General features: G+C 42.9%; 5 protein-coding genes across 9 annotated transcripts; 3 read left to right on the top strand and 2 right to left on the bottom strand.

The window, feature by feature from the left end:
• The first annotated feature begins 42 nt into the window (after positions 1 to 42).
• On the top strand, positions 43 to 3,709 carry LOC6577399 (hepatocyte growth factor-regulated tyrosine kinase substrate). The gene is made up of 5 exons (XM_002003330.4): positions 43 to 212; positions 391 to 475; positions 539 to 803; positions 1,358 to 1,723; positions 1,796 to 3,709. Exons 1-5 carry the CDS (start codon positions 182 to 184, stop codon positions 3,299 to 3,301), a joined length of 2,253 nt encoding a protein of 750 aa, XP_002003366.1. The 5' UTR covers positions 43 to 181; the 3' UTR covers positions 3,302 to 3,709.
• A 93-nt stretch (positions 3,710 to 3,802) lies between these two features.
• LOC6577400 (phosphoglycerate kinase) lies at positions 3,803 to 5,481 on the bottom strand. Its single transcript, XM_002003331.4, has 2 exons — positions 5,104 to 5,481; positions 3,803 to 5,048 (listed from the first exon to the last, which is right to left on the bottom strand). The coding sequence occupies exons 1-2, from the start codon at positions 5,407 to 5,409 to the stop codon at positions 3,963 to 3,965; spliced, it is 1,392 nt and encodes a 463-aa protein (XP_002003367.1). The 5' UTR covers positions 5,410 to 5,481; the 3' UTR covers positions 3,803 to 3,962.
• A 383-nt stretch (positions 5,482 to 5,864) lies between these two features.
• On the top strand, positions 5,865 to 8,424 carry LOC6577401 (pre-mRNA-splicing factor CWC25 homolog). 3 transcript variants are annotated; one of them, XM_044008889.1, is made up of 5 exons: positions 5,865 to 6,026; positions 6,094 to 6,310; positions 6,366 to 7,455; positions 7,492 to 8,233; positions 8,316 to 8,424. In XM_044008889.1, the coding sequence occupies exons 1-4, from the start codon at positions 6,009 to 6,011 to the stop codon at positions 8,210 to 8,212; spliced, it is 2,046 nt and encodes a 681-aa protein (XP_043864824.1). In that variant the 5' UTR covers positions 5,865 to 6,008; the 3' UTR covers positions 8,213 to 8,233; positions 8,316 to 8,424. The 3 variants fall into 3 exon arrangements, with proteins under 3 accessions (XP_043864824.1, XP_015021137.1, XP_002003368.1); XM_015165651.3 differs by having other exon boundaries at positions 5,867 to 6,026; positions 6,366 to 8,233; positions 8,316 to 8,423; XM_002003332.4 differs by lacking the exon at positions 8,316 to 8,424 and having other exon boundaries at positions 5,867 to 6,026; positions 6,366 to 8,295.
• Positions 8,425 to 8,772: 348 nt separating this feature from the next.
• On the bottom strand, positions 8,773 to 10,512 carry LOC6577402 (phosphoglycerate kinase). Its single transcript, XM_002003333.4, has 3 exons — positions 10,276 to 10,512; positions 9,232 to 10,176; positions 8,773 to 9,170 (listed from the first exon to the last, which is right to left on the bottom strand). Exons 1-3 carry the CDS (start codon positions 10,335 to 10,337, stop codon positions 8,930 to 8,932), a joined length of 1,248 nt encoding a protein of 415 aa, XP_002003369.1. The 5' UTR covers positions 10,338 to 10,512; the 3' UTR covers positions 8,773 to 8,929.
• A 3,825-nt stretch (positions 10,513 to 14,337) lies between these two features.
• On the top strand, positions 14,338 to 19,270 carry LOC6577403 (bacchus). Of its 3 annotated transcripts, none has more exons than XM_015165652.3 (4): positions 14,338 to 14,413; positions 15,107 to 15,554; positions 18,959 to 19,121; positions 19,193 to 19,270. In XM_015165652.3, the coding sequence occupies exons 2-4, from the start codon at positions 15,291 to 15,293 to the stop codon at positions 19,240 to 19,242; spliced, it is 477 nt and encodes a 158-aa protein (XP_015021138.1). In that variant the 5' UTR covers positions 14,338 to 14,413; positions 15,107 to 15,290; the 3' UTR covers positions 19,243 to 19,270. The 3 variants fall into 3 exon arrangements, with proteins under 3 accessions (XP_015021138.1, XP_043864826.1, XP_002003370.1); XM_044008891.1 differs by lacking the exon at positions 14,338 to 14,413 and adding an exon at positions 14,417 to 14,484; XM_002003334.4 differs by lacking the exon at positions 14,338 to 14,413 and having other exon boundaries at positions 14,983 to 15,554.
• The last annotated feature ends 604 nt before the right edge of the window (positions 19,271 to 19,874 follow it).

Here is a 19,874-nt window from a genome sequence, read left to right on the forward strand (position 1 = left end):
CATTTGGCACAGCATATATCGATATTTACACGATAATACATCGCATACCCAGCTCATCACTCGCAACAAAATCAGCAGCTAGCACTAGAGGCAGCGGAGCACGAAATAAATAAATAAAACTCATTTACGCTTTAAAATACAAGTTTTCTTTAGCCAATTATAGTAGTTTGTTAACAACAAAATGTTTCGCTCTAGCTTTGACAAAAATCTGGGTAAGTGACGCATTATATATGACAGTAAATCAAGCTGAAAGATAGTGCAACAAAAAGTGACTCATCGAAAAAAAAAAAGGCAAAGAAAAAGTACAACAAAAAAGGGAAATGAACTTAGAACGCATATATGATGTGCAAGAATTAACGACTAACTACATATATTTTCCGTCTTTCACAGAGAATGCGACCAGCCACTTGCGTCTGGAACCAGATTGGCCCTCAATTCTGCTTATTTGCGATGAAATCAATCAAAAAGACGTCACGTAGGTGCTACTCATTTGGAGCAAGAGAGAAATTTGATTCATTTTCTCTATTCTACATTGCAGACCAAAAAATGCCTTTGCTGCAATTAAGAAGAAAATGAATTCACCAAATCCGCACTCGGCATGCTATTCGCTGCTGGTGCTCGAGAGCATTGTCAAGAACTGTGGAGCACCCGTACACGAAGAGGTCTTCACCAAGGAGAACTGCGAGATGTTTAGCAGCTTCCTGGAGCAAACGCCACATGAGAATGTGCGACAGAAAATGCTGGAGCTTGTGCAGACATGGGCCTATGCATTTCGCTCGTCGGACAAATATCAGGCAATTAAGGTGAGATTTGCGCTTGGGGAATTGGCACGTATGTTTGCTCAAGCTGGTGATAGGTGAAAAAGGGGAAAGGGTTTATTTAATGCTACCAATCTATATGGCTAGGCATACATTAGCTTAGTAATATATGACGTTATAAAACTACTTAACTACTATTATACTATTACTACTTTTCTACTCTACTATTAGTACGCCTCAACTCCAATACTAATATTCTTCTAAAGAATTTGACAAGTTTTCTAAGGCTTTAAATATTTAATGAACCATATAACATTAACTATATTGATATACAGTCAATAAAAAGTTTTAATATTTAATATACAAACTAATGTATATTTAATTACAAGCTATAGTAACTGATATATTTTATAACTTTCTTACAAAGAATTGTAGCTAATATAGTTTATATGACTATATAACATCGTCTCTTACACAACCTTTCAATTTAAGTTAAAGAGACTTAAAAAACTTTACTTTTTTTCGTATCACTCTATTTTGAAATGTAAGAAAATTAATAAACCGAAAGACTGCAAAAAAATTACTTTCCATTTGCACAGGATACTATGACCATACTGAAGGCCAAGGGGCACACATTTCCAGAGCTAAAGGAAGCGGATGCAATGTTTACCGCCGACACGGCACCCAACTGGGCCGATGGCAGGGTGTGCCATCGCTGTCGCGTGGAGTTCACGTTCACCAATCGCAAGCATCATTGCCGCAACTGTGGCCAGGTGTTCTGCGGCCAGTGCACGGCCAAGCAGTGCCCGTTGCCCAAATACGGAATTGAGAAGGATGTGCGTGTGTGCGATGGCTGCTTTATGGCACTACAACGTCCAGCGGGCGCCAAGTCGAGTGCGCGTGGTTCGGCCGACAGCGATTTGCCAGCGGAATATCTAAATAGTTCGCTTTCCCAGCAGGTTCAGGTTGGTTTCTTGGCATTGCCTAAGCAGGAGAATAAACTAAATCCCTGCTTTATTTATCCTTTATTCGCAAAGACACCTGCGCGCAAAAGCGAGCAAGAGCTGAAAGAGGAGGAGGAGCTGCAACTGGCCTTGGCACTTAGTCAGTCCGAGGCGGAGCATAAGAAGCAGCCATCATCGGTCGCCAGCTATCGTCTGCAGCAGCGTTCGCCCAGTCCAGAGCCAATACCGCAGCAGCTGCCAGCCCAGCAGCAGCAGCAGGAGGAAAGCAATCCAGAGTTGGCCAAATATTTGAATCGCAGCTATTGGGAGCAGCGCAAAATTAGCGAATCCTCATCGATGGCCAGTCCATCGGCACCCAGTCCGATGCCGCCCACTCCACAGCCACAGCAGCAACAGCTGCTACAAACGTTGCCCTTGTCAAAGAACGCCGACGAGGTGCAAATTGATGAATTTGCTGCCAATATGCGCACGCAGGTGGAGATCTTTGTTAATCGCATGAAGTCGAACTCGAGCCGCGGACGCAGCATCTCCAATGACTCCTCGGTGCAAACTCTGTTCATGACGCTCACTTCACTGCACTCCCAACAGCTGACCTACATCAAGGAATTGGACGACAAGCGTATGTGGTACGAGCAGCTGCAGGATAAGCTGGCCCAGATTAAGGATTCGCGAGCAGCCCTCGACGTGCTGCGACAGGAGCATGTGGAGAAGCTGCGTCGCATTGCGGAGGAACAGGAGCGACAGCGTCAACTGCAAATGGCCCAAAAGCTGGAGATTATGCGCAAGAAGAAGCAGGAATACCTGCAATACCAACGCCAGCTCGCGCTGCAACGCATCCAGGAACAGGAGCGCGAAATGCAACTGCGCCAGGAGCAACAGAAGGCCCAATATTTGATGGGGCAATCTTCACCCTTTCCCTATCTCCCACCCTCCACAGTGGCTCCACACGGTTCGCCCTCGCATCAGTTGAACAACGTTTATAATCCCTATGTAGCTGCCCCTGGCTATGCCCCACCCAATGGTCAATTTGCAGGCGGAATTCCGCCGCCAGGCATGTACAGTCCCGCCATGGCACAGCCACCGCCAGCTCAGGGCATGATGATACCCCCACCTGGCAATATGATGCCACAACAGCAGCCACTACCCGAGAATGCATACGCCAATCCGACTCAGGCCTTGATGTCGCAGATGCCTCCACAACAGCAACAACAGCCACAGCAAATCCCAGGCCAGCCACAGCCGCAGCAACAGCCTCAGCCTCAGCCCATTGCCCAGCCCCAAGCACAACCGCAACCACATCTGGCTCATGTTATGCTGCAGCAGCAGCAAATTGTGCAATCCCATCCGCCAATTCCCCATGCCCAACTACCACCGCAACAGGCACCACCACCACCCCAAGCAGCAGCACCAGTAGCAGCAGTAGCACCTCCACCACCGACCGCTGCTGCAGTGGAGCTTGCGAACACACAAGTTCAGGCCGTAGCCGCTGCGCCTGCTCCACCCCAGAACGAGCCCGAACCAGCTGCCCCGAGCAAAGCACCCGAGCCGGCGACTGCAGAGCTGATCAGCTTCGATTGAACCAGCATTGCTATTGATCTATTATAAAAAAGAAAAAAAAGCATTGCAGACACGCAACTTTGATTGTATTAAAAAAAGAATCTGAGTTCGAACATTTGAGAAAGGTTGATGCTGCAGACTTATATTATTTATCAAGTGTAATCGACAACCAAAATGAACAGAATTATGTTTGTATTATCTAATCTTTTAAAATCCCTGTTGCATTAGTTGTCAATCGTATTTATTTTATGAACAATTTGTAGAAACTTTCATTCCAACGTTTCAATTAGCCAAAAAGATAAACGTATAATCGACAATGGATTTAATCCATGATTTCCAATTATAAAACCGTGAGCGAACTTTATGTTGAAAAGGCTTTAACAGCCAAAATCAATTTTAAAATAAATAAATTATATGATTAATCAAAAATCGAATTTGTTTCATATCCACAATTCCCAAAAATATAAAAACGGGGAAAAGGCTTAAATCTAACTCAATTTTTGAAATGAATATAACTATATATAATTCGCCAAAAAGTATCAACATTTTAATATAATTTAATTTATCTGTTGCTTAATTCTGAGATATACGAATTTTTAATATCTTTTAGCTTTGGCGAGAGAGAGAGAGAGAAAATTACATTTCAATTTAACGTCTGATTCTGAAATTTACATTTTACAATTCACTTCTTGGCACTTGATAATGCCGCCACACCTGGCAGCTTCTTGCCCTCCAGCAACTCCAGCGCCGCCCCGCCGCCGGTGGAGACATGCGAGACTTTGTCGCTGCCGCCGAATTTCTTGCAGGCTGTGGCCGTATCGCCACCGCCCACGATTGTCGTAGCGCCCTTCCTTGTGGCACAGATGACGGCGTCCAGCAATTCCTTGGTGCCGAGAGCAAATTTATCGTTCTCAAAGAGACCGGGTGGGCCGTTCCATACAATCGTCTTGGCTTCCACAACGGCCGAGCCAAATAGCTGTATCGTTTTATTGCCTATGTCCAGGCCCATCTGATCCTTGGGCACGCCCTGCTTTACATCGATAGTCTTGATCTCACCAAAGTCCTTGTCCAACTTTTTGGCACAGCGAAAATCGACGGGCAGCAGAATTTTCACATTCTTCTTCGCAGCCGACTTCATAATATCTTTGATCATCTTTGCTCCCTTCTCATCGAAGAGCGATTTGCCAATTTCCATATTTTTCATGACCTTCAGAAATGTGAACGCCATGCCGCCGCCCACAATCATCTGATCAACCTTGTCCAGCAGATTGTTAATCAATGGGATCTTGTCGGCTATCTTGGCCCCGCCCAAAATGGCCATGAATGGCCTCTTCGGGTTGTCCAGCGCCTTGGCAAAGTACTTCAGCTCTTTATCCAACAAAAATCCTGCAGCGCGCACTTTATAGCCCTCGCCCATCATCGAGCTGTGCGCTCGATGAGCCGTGCCAAAGGCATCGTTCACATAGATATCTCCGTATTTGGCCAATTTAGAGCGAAACGCTTTAACCTTAGCCGGATCTGCCTTGACTTTCTTTTTGTTTTTGCCTTTGCTGCTGCCCGTTTCTTCTGCATAGAATCTCAGATTCTCAAGTAACATGAGAGTGCCCTCTGCCGGATTCTGGATAGCTTTCAAAGCTGATTCATCCACACAGTCGGGAATGAAGCTCACTTGGCGTTTTAGCAACCTTTCCAGTTCTTGGGCAACGGGTTTCAATGAGAATTTCAAATTCTTTTTACCATCCGGACGGCCCAAATGGGAAGCCAGCACCTGTGATCAAAGTGTTTAGAAGAGAAATATTTTGAAAACTGCATTAATTCCTTACCACAGATCTCGATTTCTTATCCAGCAAGTATTTAATGCTGGGCAGCGCCGCCATAATGCGTTGATTGTTAGTGATCTTGCCTTCCTTCATGGGCACGTTAAAGTCGACGCGCATAAACACCCGCTTGCCAGCCACGTCCACATCCTGCAAACTTAACTTCTGCGGCAACTTTCCATCATCTTTATCTTTCCCCTTGTCGGCAAGGCTTCGTTGGATTTGTAGATCGGTGCCATGGCTAAGAAGTTTATTTGAATGATGCCATAGGTTAACTATTGAATTTGAAAGTATCGGATAGGTTTGTAACATTTCTATATTAACTTTTATACAAATTTCCCTGCTACCAATTTAATTTGAAAATGTCAAGGGAAAAATTCCGTTGTCACATTTTTCTATACAAAAAACATACCTGTTATTAATTGTAATTAACTATATGCAAATAAGTATACATACATATTATAATTTGTATATATATATATATTCCTTATTTACACTAACCTTTAGTTCGCGGCTAAGTTTCTAGTTATTGTTTATCGTCGATATATCGATGTTGCAGCATAATATGGCGGCGGTCGATAAATTTTGTTATTAACACCTGTTTGATCGCTGCTAGCAAAAGCAACATTAATCGTAAAATAATTAATGTATATGAAACAATGGTTTGTGACTAGTTTCATAAAAAGTTCTTAGCCTTTCCATTAAACTGGTTTTAATTATTTATATTATAAAACATATATATGCCATAATTACTATTAAAAATATCCTATGAGCTGCATATCCGCCGCCCAACAAAAAGTCTTATGACCTGCATACCTTGCTTATCATATGTTTTGGCAAAAAGATAAGAGGGAAGGACGCTTTTTCTTATACGTATATTTTGCTTAAATAAAACCTAAACAAAACTCAGCATGGGTGGCGGAGATTTGGTAAGAACTAGAACTCATTAAAATTAAACTCATATATTTCAAAAACATATATGTATGTGTCAAATAGAACTTGAAAAAATCATGGCATCCGCACACGATGAAAAATCAGGAGCGAGTTTGGAAAGCGGAACAGGCAAAGCAAGAAGAGCAACGCAAGCTGGATGATCTGCGTAAGGAGATCAATGAAGAGCGGGATCGGGAAGAGCTGCGGCGCATAGGAGAGAATTCGGGCGTATTAAACAGTAGCAATGGAGGCGAAGCAAAGCTCGAATGGATGTATAAAAGTATATAAATAGTGTGCTTAAGTGTAATTAAACATTAATCCTCGAATAATTCCAGATAGCGCAGAGCTAATCAATCGAGAGGAATATCTGCTGGGTCGCAAAATAGATAAATCATTTGAGCAGCTGCAGGCGGAGGAGAAGCGACAGGAGCAAAACACTCTGGGCGTTAAGCAGTCCATTAACCATGTCGAGCACGAGTGTGTGCCGTTCTCTATACGTGAATATCGTAATATGCAATCCACCGAGCAGGTGGATATGCAGCGCAAGACAATGGAGGATCCGCTGATGCTCATCAAACAGAGAGAAATGGAATCGCGACGCAAGCTGCTGGAGAATCCAGTGAAACTAAAGGAAATCCATCGCTTACTTAAAACGGAGCAGGAACTGGCAGCAAAGCGCAACAAAAAGTCCAAAAAGAGCAAAAAGTCAAAGAAAAAGAAGAACAAAAAGGACGACAGCGATGATAGCGATGACAGCAACGAGGATCTGGACAGAAAGCTGGCCAAGCAGATGAAAAAACTCAAAGGTGAGAGCACAAGTGAGGACTTTAAGCTGGACAAACTGCTGGATGCCAAGTACCGCACGTTGACCAAACAGCTGGATATGGCCACAAAGCAGAAGAAACAGAAGAGCAAGAAGAAATCAAAGCGTCCTAGCAGGAGTAGTAGCAGTAGCAGCAGCAGCAGCGATGATAGCGATAGCAGCGAGGAGGAGTCAAAGGCAGGCAGAAGAAGGCGTGGTAGAAGTCGAAGCAGAAGCTCTGAGGAGCAAACAAAACGAGCAAAAGAGAGTCGAGGCAGACGTAATAGCAGCGATGATGAGACGCGCTCGAAGAAGATCAGGGAGAGCAAAGGCAGACGTGAGAGGAGCGCTGATGAGCAAGAGAAAAAGGGAAGAAGGAGAGGCGACAGTCGGTCAAATGAACAAACAAAGTCTAGTAGGGAGAGCAGAAGACGACGTGATCGAAGCGACAGCAGCGCAGATGAACGATCGAAAAAGACAAAGGAGAGTAAAGAGAGAAGGAATAGAAGTAACAGCAGAGCGGATGAGCGAACAGGGCAGCAGAGCAGGGCAGCTGAGAGATCTAAAAAGACAAAGGAGAGCAAAAAAAGACGTAGCCGAAGCGATAGCAGCGCACATGAGAGATCGGAAAAGGCCAAGGAGAGTAGAGCAAGAGGAACAAGAAGCAACAGCCGCGAGGATGGCAGAGTAAAGTCAAAAGAAAAGAAAAGAAGAGGCGAGAGAAGCAGCAGCAGAACAGACGAGCGAATAAAGCTGATGAAGGAGACCAAGACAATGCGTAGGCGAAGCATTGAGAGATCGGAAAAAGCCAAGGAGAGTAAATCAAGAGGCGAAAGAAGCAGCAGTCGGGAGGCGGACAGAGGAGGGGACAAACAGTCTAAAGAAAAGAAAGGAAGAGCGGAGAGAAGCAGCAGCCGAACAGATGAGCGAACAAAGCAAAAGAACGGAAGACCAGAAGAACGACGCAGGCGCAGCAGAAGTCGCAGTCCACGCCGAGATCAACGTCAAAGAAGTCGCAGCAATGAGCGACGTCGACCTAGTCCCAAGCCAGCTATGGCTCCGCCTCCTCCTGTTACTCGTCAGCCAGAGAAAGCGAAGCCGAAGCTCACCGAAAGTGAGCGCGAGGCGCGTCTGCGCGAGATGATGGACAATGCTGTCTGGCGCGAGGCCGATCGCACCAAGGTCGTGCACAAGCATCGTGAGGAATATGCACGCGAGGAAGCACTAAATCAGGCCCGCGAATTTGACCAACAGTTCATCAACAAGGAGGTGAAGAAGGCCATCGATAATCAAACGTCCATCGGCAATCGCATTCGCTCCAATCTCAACAACATACAGCGCACCTCGGCTGCCATGGATGCGAACTTTGCTCGCAAATAATTCTAGCAAAAGTATTTAAGTGTAAGTTTGTACTGTATTCAGAATTTATAAAGTGTAAGCTTAAATATTTCTTTTATTCTTGATTATTGTATTTTTCTTCTAGGGCATTTATACAAACTATATTTGTACTCAGCTTATAGATGCGACTCAAGATGATAAATAATTAGCTTACGTTTTTTATAACTTGCAAATTTAATAAAAAAAAAAATAAAAAGATTAATTGTAAAAAAAAAGAAACTATTGATATATATATTGAATATATTTCTCTTTGAAATATTTTTTTATATGACCTGACTTGCTTCAGGTATAATTCTCATGTTATTAACAAGTAACATTACTTTCCTCGCCCTTTTCCCCTCACCATTCGCAGTGTAGAATAAAATCCATTATTGATTTTCTAACTAGCAGCGAGCGTTTCTACTTGGAAAATAAATGTGCTGATTAGCATTCCAATTTCATCTATATACGAATTTCAATTTAGCACATTTTCCAACTAGACAGCTCGCAGTTATAGACTATATTAAAATTATGTTAGTTAAATGAGAATCAACACTTGGTAGTTATTTGTGTAGCTAGTTAACTTATATATTCACTTTATTATTGAATTTTTGGGGGTCTTACGTGATAAACGGTGCCTGGCGCAGCAATGACAACATTAACATTAACAATTAATTCAGAGAGAGATTAGTGTGTTGGATAATGAATTTCTGACGCCGCTTAGGCATTGGATAGGGCGGCAACGCCCGGCAGTGTCTTGCCCTCGAGCAGCTCCAGGGAGGCGCCGCCGCCGGTGGAGACGTGCGAGACGAGCGCCTCGGTGTTCCACTTGGCGCAGCAGGAGGCGGTATCGCCGCCGCCAATGATGGAAACGGTGCCATTCTTGGTGGCTGCCACAACGCCATCCATGATGGCCTTGGTGCCGTTCGCAAAATTGGGGAACTCAAAGACGCCAGGTGGTCTACAAGGAAGGAGAATCATCAGACATCACTTGGATGATTTCCAAGTTCAGTTTTACTTACCCGTTCCACACAATCAGCTTGGCACGCGCAATGGGCGCGGCGAAGAGCTCACGCGTCTTGGGTCCCACATCCAAGCCCATGTGGCCGTCCGGAATGCCCGCCTCCACGGTGGCCTCACTTACGGCAGCATTCTCGGCGAATTTGTCACCGCAGACGAAATCGACGGGCAAATGCAATTGAACATTGTTCTTCTTGGCCTTGTCCACCAGCTTCTGAACGATCTTGGAGCCCTCTTCGTCGAACAGGGAGCCGCCGATCTTCATGTTATTAAGCACCTTCAGGAAGGTGAAGGCCATGCCGCCACCAATGATCATCTCATTGACCTTGTCCAGCAGATTCTCGATCAGCTGTATCTTGTCGGCAACCTTGGCGCCGCCCAGAATGGCCAGGAAGGGATTTGGTGGCTTGTCCAATGCCTGCGAGAAGTATTTCAGCTCCTTATTGAGCAGCAAGCCGGCGGCACGCTTCTCAAAGCCCTCGCCCATCATGGAGCTGTGGGCACGATGCGCCGTGCCGAAGGCGTCGTTCACATAGACATCGCCCAGCTTGGCCAGGCTGGTGCGGAACTCCTTGACCTTGGCGGGATCAGCTTTCACCTTGGCGCCGCTGGCATCGACTCCTTTGCCCTCTTCCTCCAGATAGAAGCGCACGTTCTCCAGCAAGATAACGGAACCGGGTGCCGGATCCTGGCAGGCAGCCTCCACGGCGGGGCCAACACAATCATCCAGAAAGATAACTTTCTGGCCAAGCAATTTAGTCAGCTCCTCGGCGACCGGCGCCAGGGTGTACTTCAAGTTCTTGTTGCCATCTGGACGACCCAGATGGGACATGAGCACCACAGACTTGGCCTTTTTGGACAGGGCCAACTTGATGCTGTCCAGAGCGGCGACGATGCGCTGGTTGCTCGTGATCTTGCCCTCCTTGATGGGAACATTGAAGTCCACGCTGCGGGAAAACAGAAGAAATATAAAGAAAATTTCTTTTATGCAATATTCAGCTCTTCAATGCATATCGCTATATCAAGTTCATCATCATGAAACCTACCGCATAAGGACGCGCTTGCCCTCCAGTTCCAGATTCTCGATGCTCAGCTTATTGAAGGCCATTTTGATGCTTGACAAATTGTATCTAACAAACTTCTGGATAGACTTCGTTTGTGCGAATGCGACTTGACCCACAGCTGTGCGGCAATGTCAGCGCAAGGTCATTAAGTGGGTAGCTTGATTAGGGTTGCCAAAGCAAGCAAAGATAATGCCGCAGCCACGCAGTGCCGCCTTTTTTAAGCTGCTAAGAGTTTAAAATTAACCTTAATAAGATTTGCGTTAGATTGAATTATCGGCCAGCGCCTAGGCTAATTTGAATTGCCTCCAATTGAAATTTAGTCATTTGCTGTGCATATCGCATGCAGCACTGGCAACTGTGTTGAACAGCGTTGTGCAGTGTAGTGCTGCAAAGCGACATGAAGCCGCATTTCATTTGAATTGGCGGCAAATTCAATCGCTTGGAAATATTTTTAAGCAAACCCAAAAATTTATTAGTCAAGAAAAAGTATTCAACTTACTATCAACTAACGTAGCTAACACATTTTTGAATGCGCATACAAATATACATATATTAATCAATACATATTAATATGTATGTACATTTCCCAAACGACTTTGTAGTCAATGAGTATGTGTGTGTGAGTAATTATGTATTGAATAAATGAATGGCTATGACATGACAACGCAGCTCTCTAAGGCAATTGTGCACAGTTGGTGTAGATTTTTTGTTTCTTCTCTCACATGGATACACACAGCTAGATATGAAATGACGCCAACATTTGCTCTTCGCGAATGATTCATTCATGTGCTTCTCACCCAATCGCCGAGTCGGTACAACTACCACCACCAACAACAACAACGACAGCAGCAGCACCACCACCACCGGCACCACCGCCCAACCCCCATTGTCCATCCTCACGCAGTAAAACGTTCCCATTGCAGCCAAATGCATGACGCAGATGCCAACACAAAAGCAGGGCAACAACACGCGGCGCAGGCAGAAGAGGTCTATGCGAATGCATTGCAGCTGAGATTCTCAGTCCGCTGCCGCTGACGCTGCCGATCCCGAGCCAATGCGTCAAGTGACACTTTTTAAGGGAGGTGAGAGGGCGTGGCGTCGTTCTGCACAATCAAAGCAATCGCTAAAGAAAGAACACAATAAGCTCCATGGCAGAATGATAACACACACTTGGGTCATGTATTCTCGATACTGAAACCAAAATCGCCAAAGTAAATTGAATTTTTACGTGTGAAATGTCCGCTGACGTAGACTCTCGCGCTATCTATCTACATATATCTCTCTCACTCTGTCACTCTCTCTGAGCGTAGGGCATTCAGCTAATCGCTGCACTCGTGTGGAAACACTAGGCATTCGCACATGCTAGCGTAACGCGACTTGAGCAACGCCAGCGACGTCTAAATAATAATCATAATAATACAGAGGAACAGCAGCAGCTAGCGTTTCGCTTTGTAAGTTCCATATAGCGACGCTTATCAGAGTAGCTCTCCCCAGCAGTAGTCGAAGTTGCCCTCGGTTGAGGCTCTCTGCTCGCGTCGGCCAAACCAGTTCATGATTTTTAGTTCTTTTCTACTCTTCACACAAACAATCCTAAGTGAAATGAACTCTGAAATGAATCGGCCAGAATGACTTTGGCGATGCTGTAAATACAATTACTTATATTAAATAAACTGCAGCCCAGGCAAAAATACATTGTCTATATGCATGTATGTATGTATACATACATACATATGTACATTTTTTATATCATATATTACTTTGCAAGTTTTTCATAATTTTCTCACCTTCATTTTCCATTGCTAAAATCATTTGTATGCATTTAACCAAATAAATACACTATGTATGTACATTTACTGCTATGAATGTTATGAATACAAATTTGAGTAAAGGATTTATATAATATATAAGTATGTATGTATATATTTACAACTTTGTTACATCGATCTACTATCAGCAAATCTTAATCAAAACCTTTACAATTTCGTTAAACAGTGCAAATGCACACAAACATACATACATATAAGCAGCAAAAAGAATCGATTGCTTTGATTAACACCTTTTTGTTGCATGCTACAGCAAACAGACGCAATGTGTTTGTACACTGCGCAAAAAGTTTGAGTAACTAAAAAGCCTAAAATGAAATATATATTTTAAAGGGCTTTCATCTGACATGTGTATTGCTATCTCTATTCGAAACATAGTTGCGATTACCTGAGAAAAATATTTAGTTTCTCTTCTTTTTTTGACTACCTCTAGAATTTTCCTCCCCGCCAACGTTGCCCGAATATAAAAGGTTGCACCTTTCTTATCGCAATTCTCTGAAGCAACCGACAGTTGACCGGCTGGAATATGGGTTGTTTGTAGTTTTATTGTAGTGCCTCTATAGCTAACCTTGAAATCTTGTGGTCGTACAGGGAAAACATGGAACCAGGTAAACCGTACAGCAGTCCTGAGTTCATGAATCGTAATATTGAAACAATAGCTTTCAGCAGTGCTAAAACACTAACTAGAGAGTCGAGCTCCAAAAATAGGGTAAAAGAGAAATAAGACAAAAACAAAAAATCAAACGAAGACGCAAATCGGCTTATCGAGAAATGTTAAGGCTCAAAAACAAAAGCAAGCAAAATCACAAATGTTGTTTGCCGTGGAACGACGAGTAGCTGCTGCCGTTGCTACGCTGTTTAAATATGATAACTCAATATGATTGTTCCACGATTACAGGTGTGCTGAATGTGGCGTGCTGGAGAGCGCTAGAAACTGGTAGATGCGGCCCATAGACGACTGTCATCCAACCAATTCGCGAGGAGAACGTGGCGTCGCTTTTAATTAACGTTTTGTGTGCGGCTCTCATATTATTCAGATTACAAACTATACTTATTTGTTTTGCATAAAAATAGCAGAAAACGTCGACTGTGGCAGCCTAGCAGCAGCAGTAGCTCAAAGAGACAGAAGCAAAGAGACAGATAGAGAGGGAGAGTGGCTAGCTAAGCGACAATAGAGCGTAGAAGAACGTTAGCTCATTAGTCAATTCCTAAACCAGTGTGGTTCGTGTAATGAACAGAGACAGCAAATTGTCGAACCATCAAATGTGTGTGGGATCAACTGAAAAGAAATAAAAGATGCAAAATGCTCTCAAAAGACACACACATATACATACATAAAAAGTACGACAAACGGGGTGAACCTTGTTTAAATGTAATTAACAGTAATGCAAATGAATATATCAATGTACATATATTAACAGCTCGTTGCAATTCACAATTTTTGAAGTTAATTTAACATCTGGCTCATATTTAGAAATAAACATATTTATAGTATATTCTCTTAGTTTAGAAAAACTTGATGATGGGCATTAGGTATCTTAAGTCCAATTGACCTGATTACTCGCATGTTTTTAGGTCCACTCTATAAATATGTTGTGGCACAAACAATAAGCCAAACACACACTGCCGCTGAGTATGCAATCCAACAGCTAGAGCATATACACGCCACAGACGCGCAACTGACGCGGCGACAGAACGCCAAAGTTGCCCGGCCAGCCGCTGCCTCTGCCACCGTCGCAGTCGCTGCTACTTCTGTTGCTGCCCATACAACTGCCGTGTGGGCCCTCCCCACCAACCAGACAGTCCACAAGCCATCCAGCCAGCCAGTAAGCTGCCCAGCTCCAAGCCCCTGCCACCGAAGCCAACACATCAAGCAGCCCTCCATGGCGTTCAACAACCACCAGCAAGAATCGTAACGGGCAAGCCAACCGCCACGGCCGGCAATTTTCAAATTTACCGCCAAACATGTTGTCGACGTCGCCGTTGGCTGTGCCTGTACTCACTCACGAGCAGCAAGCGCATTTTGTATGGGATTCGTCAAGAAACCCACTCGAGGTGTCAGTTTTGAATTTCAGCTTGATCGTAGCTGCATCCATGGGATACCCAATGAAAGAGGAGTGTTTATTCTAACAATTAGCATAGGTTTTGAATCCAACCAAATAGAGATTTTCGAACAATAAGCCAATATCTAAGATGCTTAAGCTGTACAAGAACACACTGCTTGCAATCTGTAGCCGGCCCGTGTGCGATGGTAGGTTTAGTCTTGTACGAGCCGTCGACGGGTACACATATCGGTGGTCAGTTAGAAAACAAAAAATACAAAATACCGAAATATAATCAGACAAGACATACAGATATACCAAATAGCGTACGCATATACGAATATTTTGTATATTTGTACCCGCGTTAAAGCTGAGACTATATTATAAATATTTTATTATTTTATCTAAAAATTATTGCAAAATTATTTGTAGAGTCGGTCAGCGAACGTTATTGGTGGGTCGCACAGACGGGGGCTGGGGCGGCGTTTGTTATTTTGTTCTCGCCTCCGCTACCTGCCTAATGTTGTTGTTGTCTTCTCTTCTCTACTTTGCTAACTGCTGCTGTACAAATGCCGCCGTGCTTTTTTGTTCAGTGTACTGCATACACGACAGAACGAGAGAACACATGTTGAGAGTGTGAGAGAAAGAGAGGGGAACAGTGACAGCGGCTTGAGCGTGAGCGAGTGATAAGCGAGCGAACAGCGGCCGGTCTGTACGACAGAGAGGGAGAGTGAGAGAAAAAACGAGAGCAGGCAGCGCGTTCGTCGGCGTATGCCTTGTGTGCATATGCGCTCTTGTATCTTTTAAATACACAGGACGTAGCAGCATTTCAGACAGTGTGTTTGTGTGCTTCGTGCGGTGCGGTTCTCGTTTTTTCCCTCCTCGGAACAATCTATCTATTTTGCGCTAATTTTGTCAACAACCCAAAATAATATCTTGAACACACAGCAATCAAATTAAGCAAAAGCGTTGGAATAGTATACATACAATACTTGAACGGATACTGAAATTCACCCGCGCAATAATCATTACAACTTAAGCCTAAATATAACGACGCATGCTCGTTATATAACTGTACAAAAAAACAAAAAGATAAAAGTTTTACAAACAAGCTCAAAAGCAAAACAACAAAATGTCTGCAGCCACAGAACAACAAAATAACGGTGATGTTGCCGTCGAGAAGGTAGCCGCCGTCAGCGACAGCGATGTGAAGGAGGATCTCAAAGCCAAAGCCAAATCAGTTGCCGAGGACAAATCAGCGGCCGCCGATGCTGCTGGCGATGCGGCTGCTGCCGATAACGGCACGGCCAAGGATGGTGAGGACGGTGCCGATGCGGCAGATGCTGCTGCTGCGCCCGCCAAGGGATCCGTCAAAGGCACAAAGAGGCAAGCTGAAGTAAGTATCCAATAAACCCCCAAATTAAATCATCCTCTCTTCGAAGAAAAAAGGATCTTCTCTATTCAGCTCGTACAGTTTCACGCAATATACCCCAATCAGTCGTAAGCTTCCCTTTGTAGGGTATGTGTGCTTGTTTAATAACAAAACAAACGAAGGCACTTGTCACTGTCTTTCATTCTCTTGTTTCCGTCGTTCTCAGCGACGCGTCATGCGTTTATCGATCGAGCTATCGAACGCGCTGTTTTCTCAATCGATTAACGGTTTGCCGTTGTTGTTGCAGGCATTTTTGTTTACGCGCTAATTTTGCCTCCTTTTGCGAATGATTCATACATTTTTGTTGTTACCACCGAAAGCAAATTACAAAATCTGGCGGCAAAAAAAAAACTGGCAAAAAAATTTCTAGAAATAGATATACACACGTTTTTCAGTTTCAGCCGCCTTTCTAACGTTCAGCTACCGATAGCTCCCGTAGCAAGCTCTGAGAAATAAGAGTGAAGAGAGAATGCAAAAGAGCACAACGAGAGAGCGCAGTCTCATCTATGTACAAATACATAAATAGTTATTTTACATACGAAGCATTGAGTTTGAGATTGTGTATATATCAGAATATACATATAAAGATGTGTGTGTGTAAATGCTGTTGTTTACGATTAAATTAAGACGATTGTGAGTCGGTAATCAAAGATTATTTGTTGTTCGGTTCAAATCGAGGTTAGGATGTCTAATAATCGAACTCCCGCGGTGGTGGGGCGGTACAGTTATTGGCTAGAGAGATAATAAAAGATAGAGAGAGTGAGAGAGAGCGTCAATTTTAGTACAAACGAAAAAGAAACAAAAAACAAAGCAAGTGAATACTGGAATACGGCATACATACATAGGTCATTAGCATTACACAAGGAAACAGCAAGACGCAAAAAGCCAAGAGATAAACTTTAAAAGCGTTGCTAGCAATGCGGCCTTGCAACTCACACACACACCCACATAGTCAAGGTTTATAAGTGTGTGCATACTAAATACTCTTTAAATAGGAAAATGCATTTTTGTTATAGCTTTGCTGACGACTCTCTTGATACTAGAATTTGACGGTCGTATTTGAATGTATTTACCAAATTAGGCAGCTACAAATACAAAAGACAAGTAAAACAACAAATTGCGCGCCAGCCACAATGTTGCACTCTCAGCTAAAAACAATGCCGGCCGGCGTAGGCAGCGGCGGTCCGCCATGTTACAAGAGCGGATGATGGACATGGAGGGAGAAAGAGAGAGCGATAAGTGAGATGTGTATAGAGAGGAAGAGCGAACCAGTTTTTTAGGCTGCCGCAACATTCCAATCTGTTTTTTTTCACTTGTTTTTATGTCATAATCGGAAATTCACATATTTTGATAAACATAAAAATATTCAAAAGTAGAGAGGCACGATTTATCTGTAGAATAAATAGCATAAATTAGCAAATCATTTGATTTGTCACAAACTCAAAATAAAAATGTACAGTTTAACTAGCGCGCGTACTCTCATTGAGAACGCCGTCGTTTTACTCTCCCTATCTTCCTCTCTCATGCTCTCTTCAACACATTACTCTCCCTCTCACCAATGCCGCTCTTCGTTCGTGTGAATACTTATGTACACATTCTGTATACAGACATGTGTTGTTTGTGTATATATGCCCATTTACATTTATCTTTCACTTTTTTTCGCCTTACTTGTATTTATTTTGGTACATTTATGTATGCACTGGTGTATGTATATCGATGGATGGCGGGCGCTCATAAAAACAATCCATTCACAGGGTGGTGCAACTTCCTTAATTGAAATAAGCTGCCGATGTAACACTAATGTATGAAATTCTTGAATCTATTGCCTACTGTTGAGCAGGATTTTAATAAATATAATAATGTCAATAAATAATCATATAAATAGCATTTAGTTTTTATATACATGTATAAGCCTTCAATACATACATATGTAAATAATTCATAGATATATTAACGATTTGCAATTATCTATCAACAGATACGATAAAAAAAAGCTAAGCACCCGACCGTTTGCTAACTTGCTTTTAGTTTGTCTTAATGTCAGTTTTCTTCTAGAATTTTCTTTTTAATGACCATATACATATTGCTTAACAACCTCTATCATGGATGACCCTGTTTTATAGGTTGTTTGCTGTAATGCCTGGTTTGTAGCATAAGTATTTTACTTAAGACTTCATCGTGGTTTTTGTTGTGCTTGAGAGAACGCGCCGCATATTTTGCACACATTTTCCCAGTTATCTTGTTGTCTGCTTTGTAACAATCGCTGTGTTAAATTATGCCTTCGCACACATACAAACAATAGCATGGTTATGTATTACAGGCTTTCTTTCATTTACATGGGAACGTGACTGCCTTATGTATTTGCCTTGTTGGCTGGTTAACTGAGTTTTGAACCCACGCATCAGCCGCATATGAACGCACATCACAGCAGCGACGCTGGCGTCGTCGTCGGTCAACCGTTTGCGCCTTTTTCTACGGCAGCTGTCGTATCTGTGTGTGCGTGAGCCGTTCATTCATACAGCCATTGAACGCCGCGCGTTCTCAGGTACAGTTCTGCCATGACAGCGACAGCGCTGTGAGGACGCTCTCTTTTGTACACACACATATATATGCATAATATATACATACACATATATGCTAACGCTAGCGTGTAGCAGCTGCTGCGACGTTAGCGACGCTGCTCGTCTTTCGGTTTGATTCGCTTCGGGTTCAGCTTGTCTGCTCGGCTTTCGGTCACAGTGGGTCGAACGCACGCTTGGCTTGGCTGGTTTTGTATCTCACGGCTGCGGATACATATGCCCTCTCGATTGTTGTTTTTCCATTATGTAGTAAATATGCCGCTTTATATACAAATACACGTACATGTCTGTAGGCTTGTTTTTATGTAAGCGGTGAGCTGCACTTGTAATGCGGCAATCGTCCGCTTATGCTCTCTTACTCTCTCTCGCTCTCTCCCCTCGTCGGTGCGTGCTGCTGCAGCGAATTCCATTGACGCGCGCATTTTTCAAATGCCTTTTTTACGGCGAAAATAACGATTTTTCTTTGCTGCTGTTGCTACTGCTACCCAGTAAAGGGCGATTTTCTTGTTTTGTGGGCTTAAAATATACTTTTTACGACCGTGTACACGCACACACACACCCATACAGATGAATCACGCTTGTTGGGAGAACATGCGTATGTTGGCTTCATATTTTGTGTCCATCAACAATACGTTTGTCCTTGATCAAGGAGAAGTGTGGGGTATAAAATGGGTGCCCCAAAGGTTTCAGCTGAAGCAGCAGCCGCCGATGGAAGAGCAATAGCAGTCCTTTGTTTTGTTATCGATAAACCTTACTCACTTGACATTTGATTCCTTCCTTCCTTTTCAGGCTAAATCCGCCGAATCAAAGAAAGCCAAGAAAGATAAACCCGCTGATGGCGATTCCGATGAGGAGGAGGTATTAGATGATCTCATCGAGGGTGACAGTGAAATCGAGAGCGACGAATACGATGTACCCTACGATGGTGAGGAGGACGACATTGAATGCGACGGTAAGTTATTGACACTTTTCCCGATAATCCAATCCAAAGCTAAGACGAATCTCTCTTTTTCTTTCAATCAGATGATGATGATGACAATGATGACGGTTCCGGTTCGGACGATCAAGCGTAATAATAATGTAGTCAAAACAAAATAAAAATAAAATAAAAAACAAGAAAAAAATACAAACAAAAAATTTAAATTAATAATAAATAAAAAGTTACAAGCAAAAAACAAAAATCAGAGAAAAACGCAACAAAAAAATCGCAAAAGTATATTATTCTAATGTTTAAGAAATAATTTTCTATTTCTTATTTTATTTTAATTGTATTTTATGTGTACTTTTTTATATATATAAAAAAAAAAATACAATTCTCGCAATGTGCGAGAAAGCAAACAAAATCCGTAAAAAGAAAACATCCCCCCTCAGAAAAAACAAATTCTACACAAAAACCAAGCTTTCTTTCCTTTAAGTCATAAGTCTTAAGTTATAAAAAAAACATAAATAATGACAAACCGGTCACGATGATGAAGAAGAAAAAGCAGAAGAGACGACGAATTCGATGAACCCATGATTTACTTAAAAATAATAACAAAAGCAAAATGAGAAAAACAAAATTGATTAATAAAATTAGAAGTTACATTTTATGAATGATCGAAAAAGCAAATGCAATTAAAATGGAAAAATATAAAAAAAAGAACAAAAGAAAACACTCGAAATTTTCTGTCTGAAAAAAAATTTGTATTGGTTTCACAAGTTTGGC

This window comes from Drosophila mojavensis, unplaced genomic scaffold (genome assembly GCF_018153725.1).
Source record: "Drosophila mojavensis isolate 15081-1352.22 unplaced genomic scaffold, ASM1815372v1 contig_36, whole genome shotgun sequence".
In the NCBI taxonomy this organism is placed as follows: Eukaryota; Metazoa; Arthropoda; class Insecta; order Diptera; family Drosophilidae; genus Drosophila; species Drosophila mojavensis.

What these genes read in the sequence shown, in the direction of transcription:
- LOC6577399 (XM_002003330.4), top strand. Translation starts at nt 182, where the DNA reads ATGTTTCGCTCTAGCTTTGACAAAAATCTGG. An exon ending in TAGCTTTGACAAAAATCTGG is followed by an intron (nt 213 to 390) that starts GTAAGTGACGCA and finishes CGTCTTTCACAG; the next exon opens with AGAATGCGACCAGCCACTTG. An exon ending in ATCAATCAAAAAGACGTCAC is followed by an intron (nt 476 to 538) that starts GTAGGTGCTACT and finishes TCTACATTGCAG; the next exon opens with ACCAAAAAATGCCTTTGCTG.
- LOC6577400 (XM_002003331.4), bottom strand. Translation starts at nt 5,409, where the DNA reads ATGTTACAAACCTATCCGATACTTTCAAATTCAATAGTTAACCTATGG. An exon ending in ATAAGAAATCGAGATCTGTG is followed by an intron (nt 5,049 to 5,103) that starts GTAAGGAATTAA and finishes CTTTGATCACAG; the next exon opens with GTGCTGGCTTCCCATTTGGG.
- LOC6577401 (XM_015165651.3), top strand. An exon ending in GCTCGAATGGATGTATAAAA is followed by an intron (nt 6,311 to 6,365) that starts GTATATAAATAG and finishes GAATAATTCCAG; the next exon opens with ATAGCGCAGAGCTAATCAAT.
- LOC6577402 (XM_002003333.4), bottom strand. Translation starts at nt 10,337, where the DNA reads ATGGCCTTCAATAAGCTGAGCATCGAGAATCTGGAACTGGAGGGCAAG. An exon ending in GGCAAGCGCGTCCTTATGCG is followed by an intron (nt 10,177 to 10,275) that starts GTAGGTTTCATG and finishes GTTTTCCCGCAG; the next exon opens with CGTGGACTTCAATGTTCCCA. An exon ending in AAGCTGATTGTGTGGAACGG is followed by an intron (nt 9,171 to 9,231) that starts GTAAGTAAAACT and finishes CCTTCCTTGTAG; the next exon opens with ACCACCTGGCGTCTTTGAGT.
- LOC6577403 (XM_015165652.3), top strand. Translation starts at nt 15,291, where the DNA reads ATGTCTGCAGCCACAGAACAACAAAATAACGGTGATGTTGCCGTCGAG. An exon ending in GCACAAAGAGGCAAGCTGAA is followed by an intron (nt 15,555 to 18,958) that starts GTAAGTATCCAA and finishes CTTCCTTTTCAG; the next exon opens with GCTAAATCCGCCGAATCAAA. An exon ending in GGACGACATTGAATGCGACG is followed by an intron (nt 19,122 to 19,192) that starts GTAAGTTATTGA and finishes TCTTTCAATCAG; the next exon opens with ATGATGATGATGACAATGAT.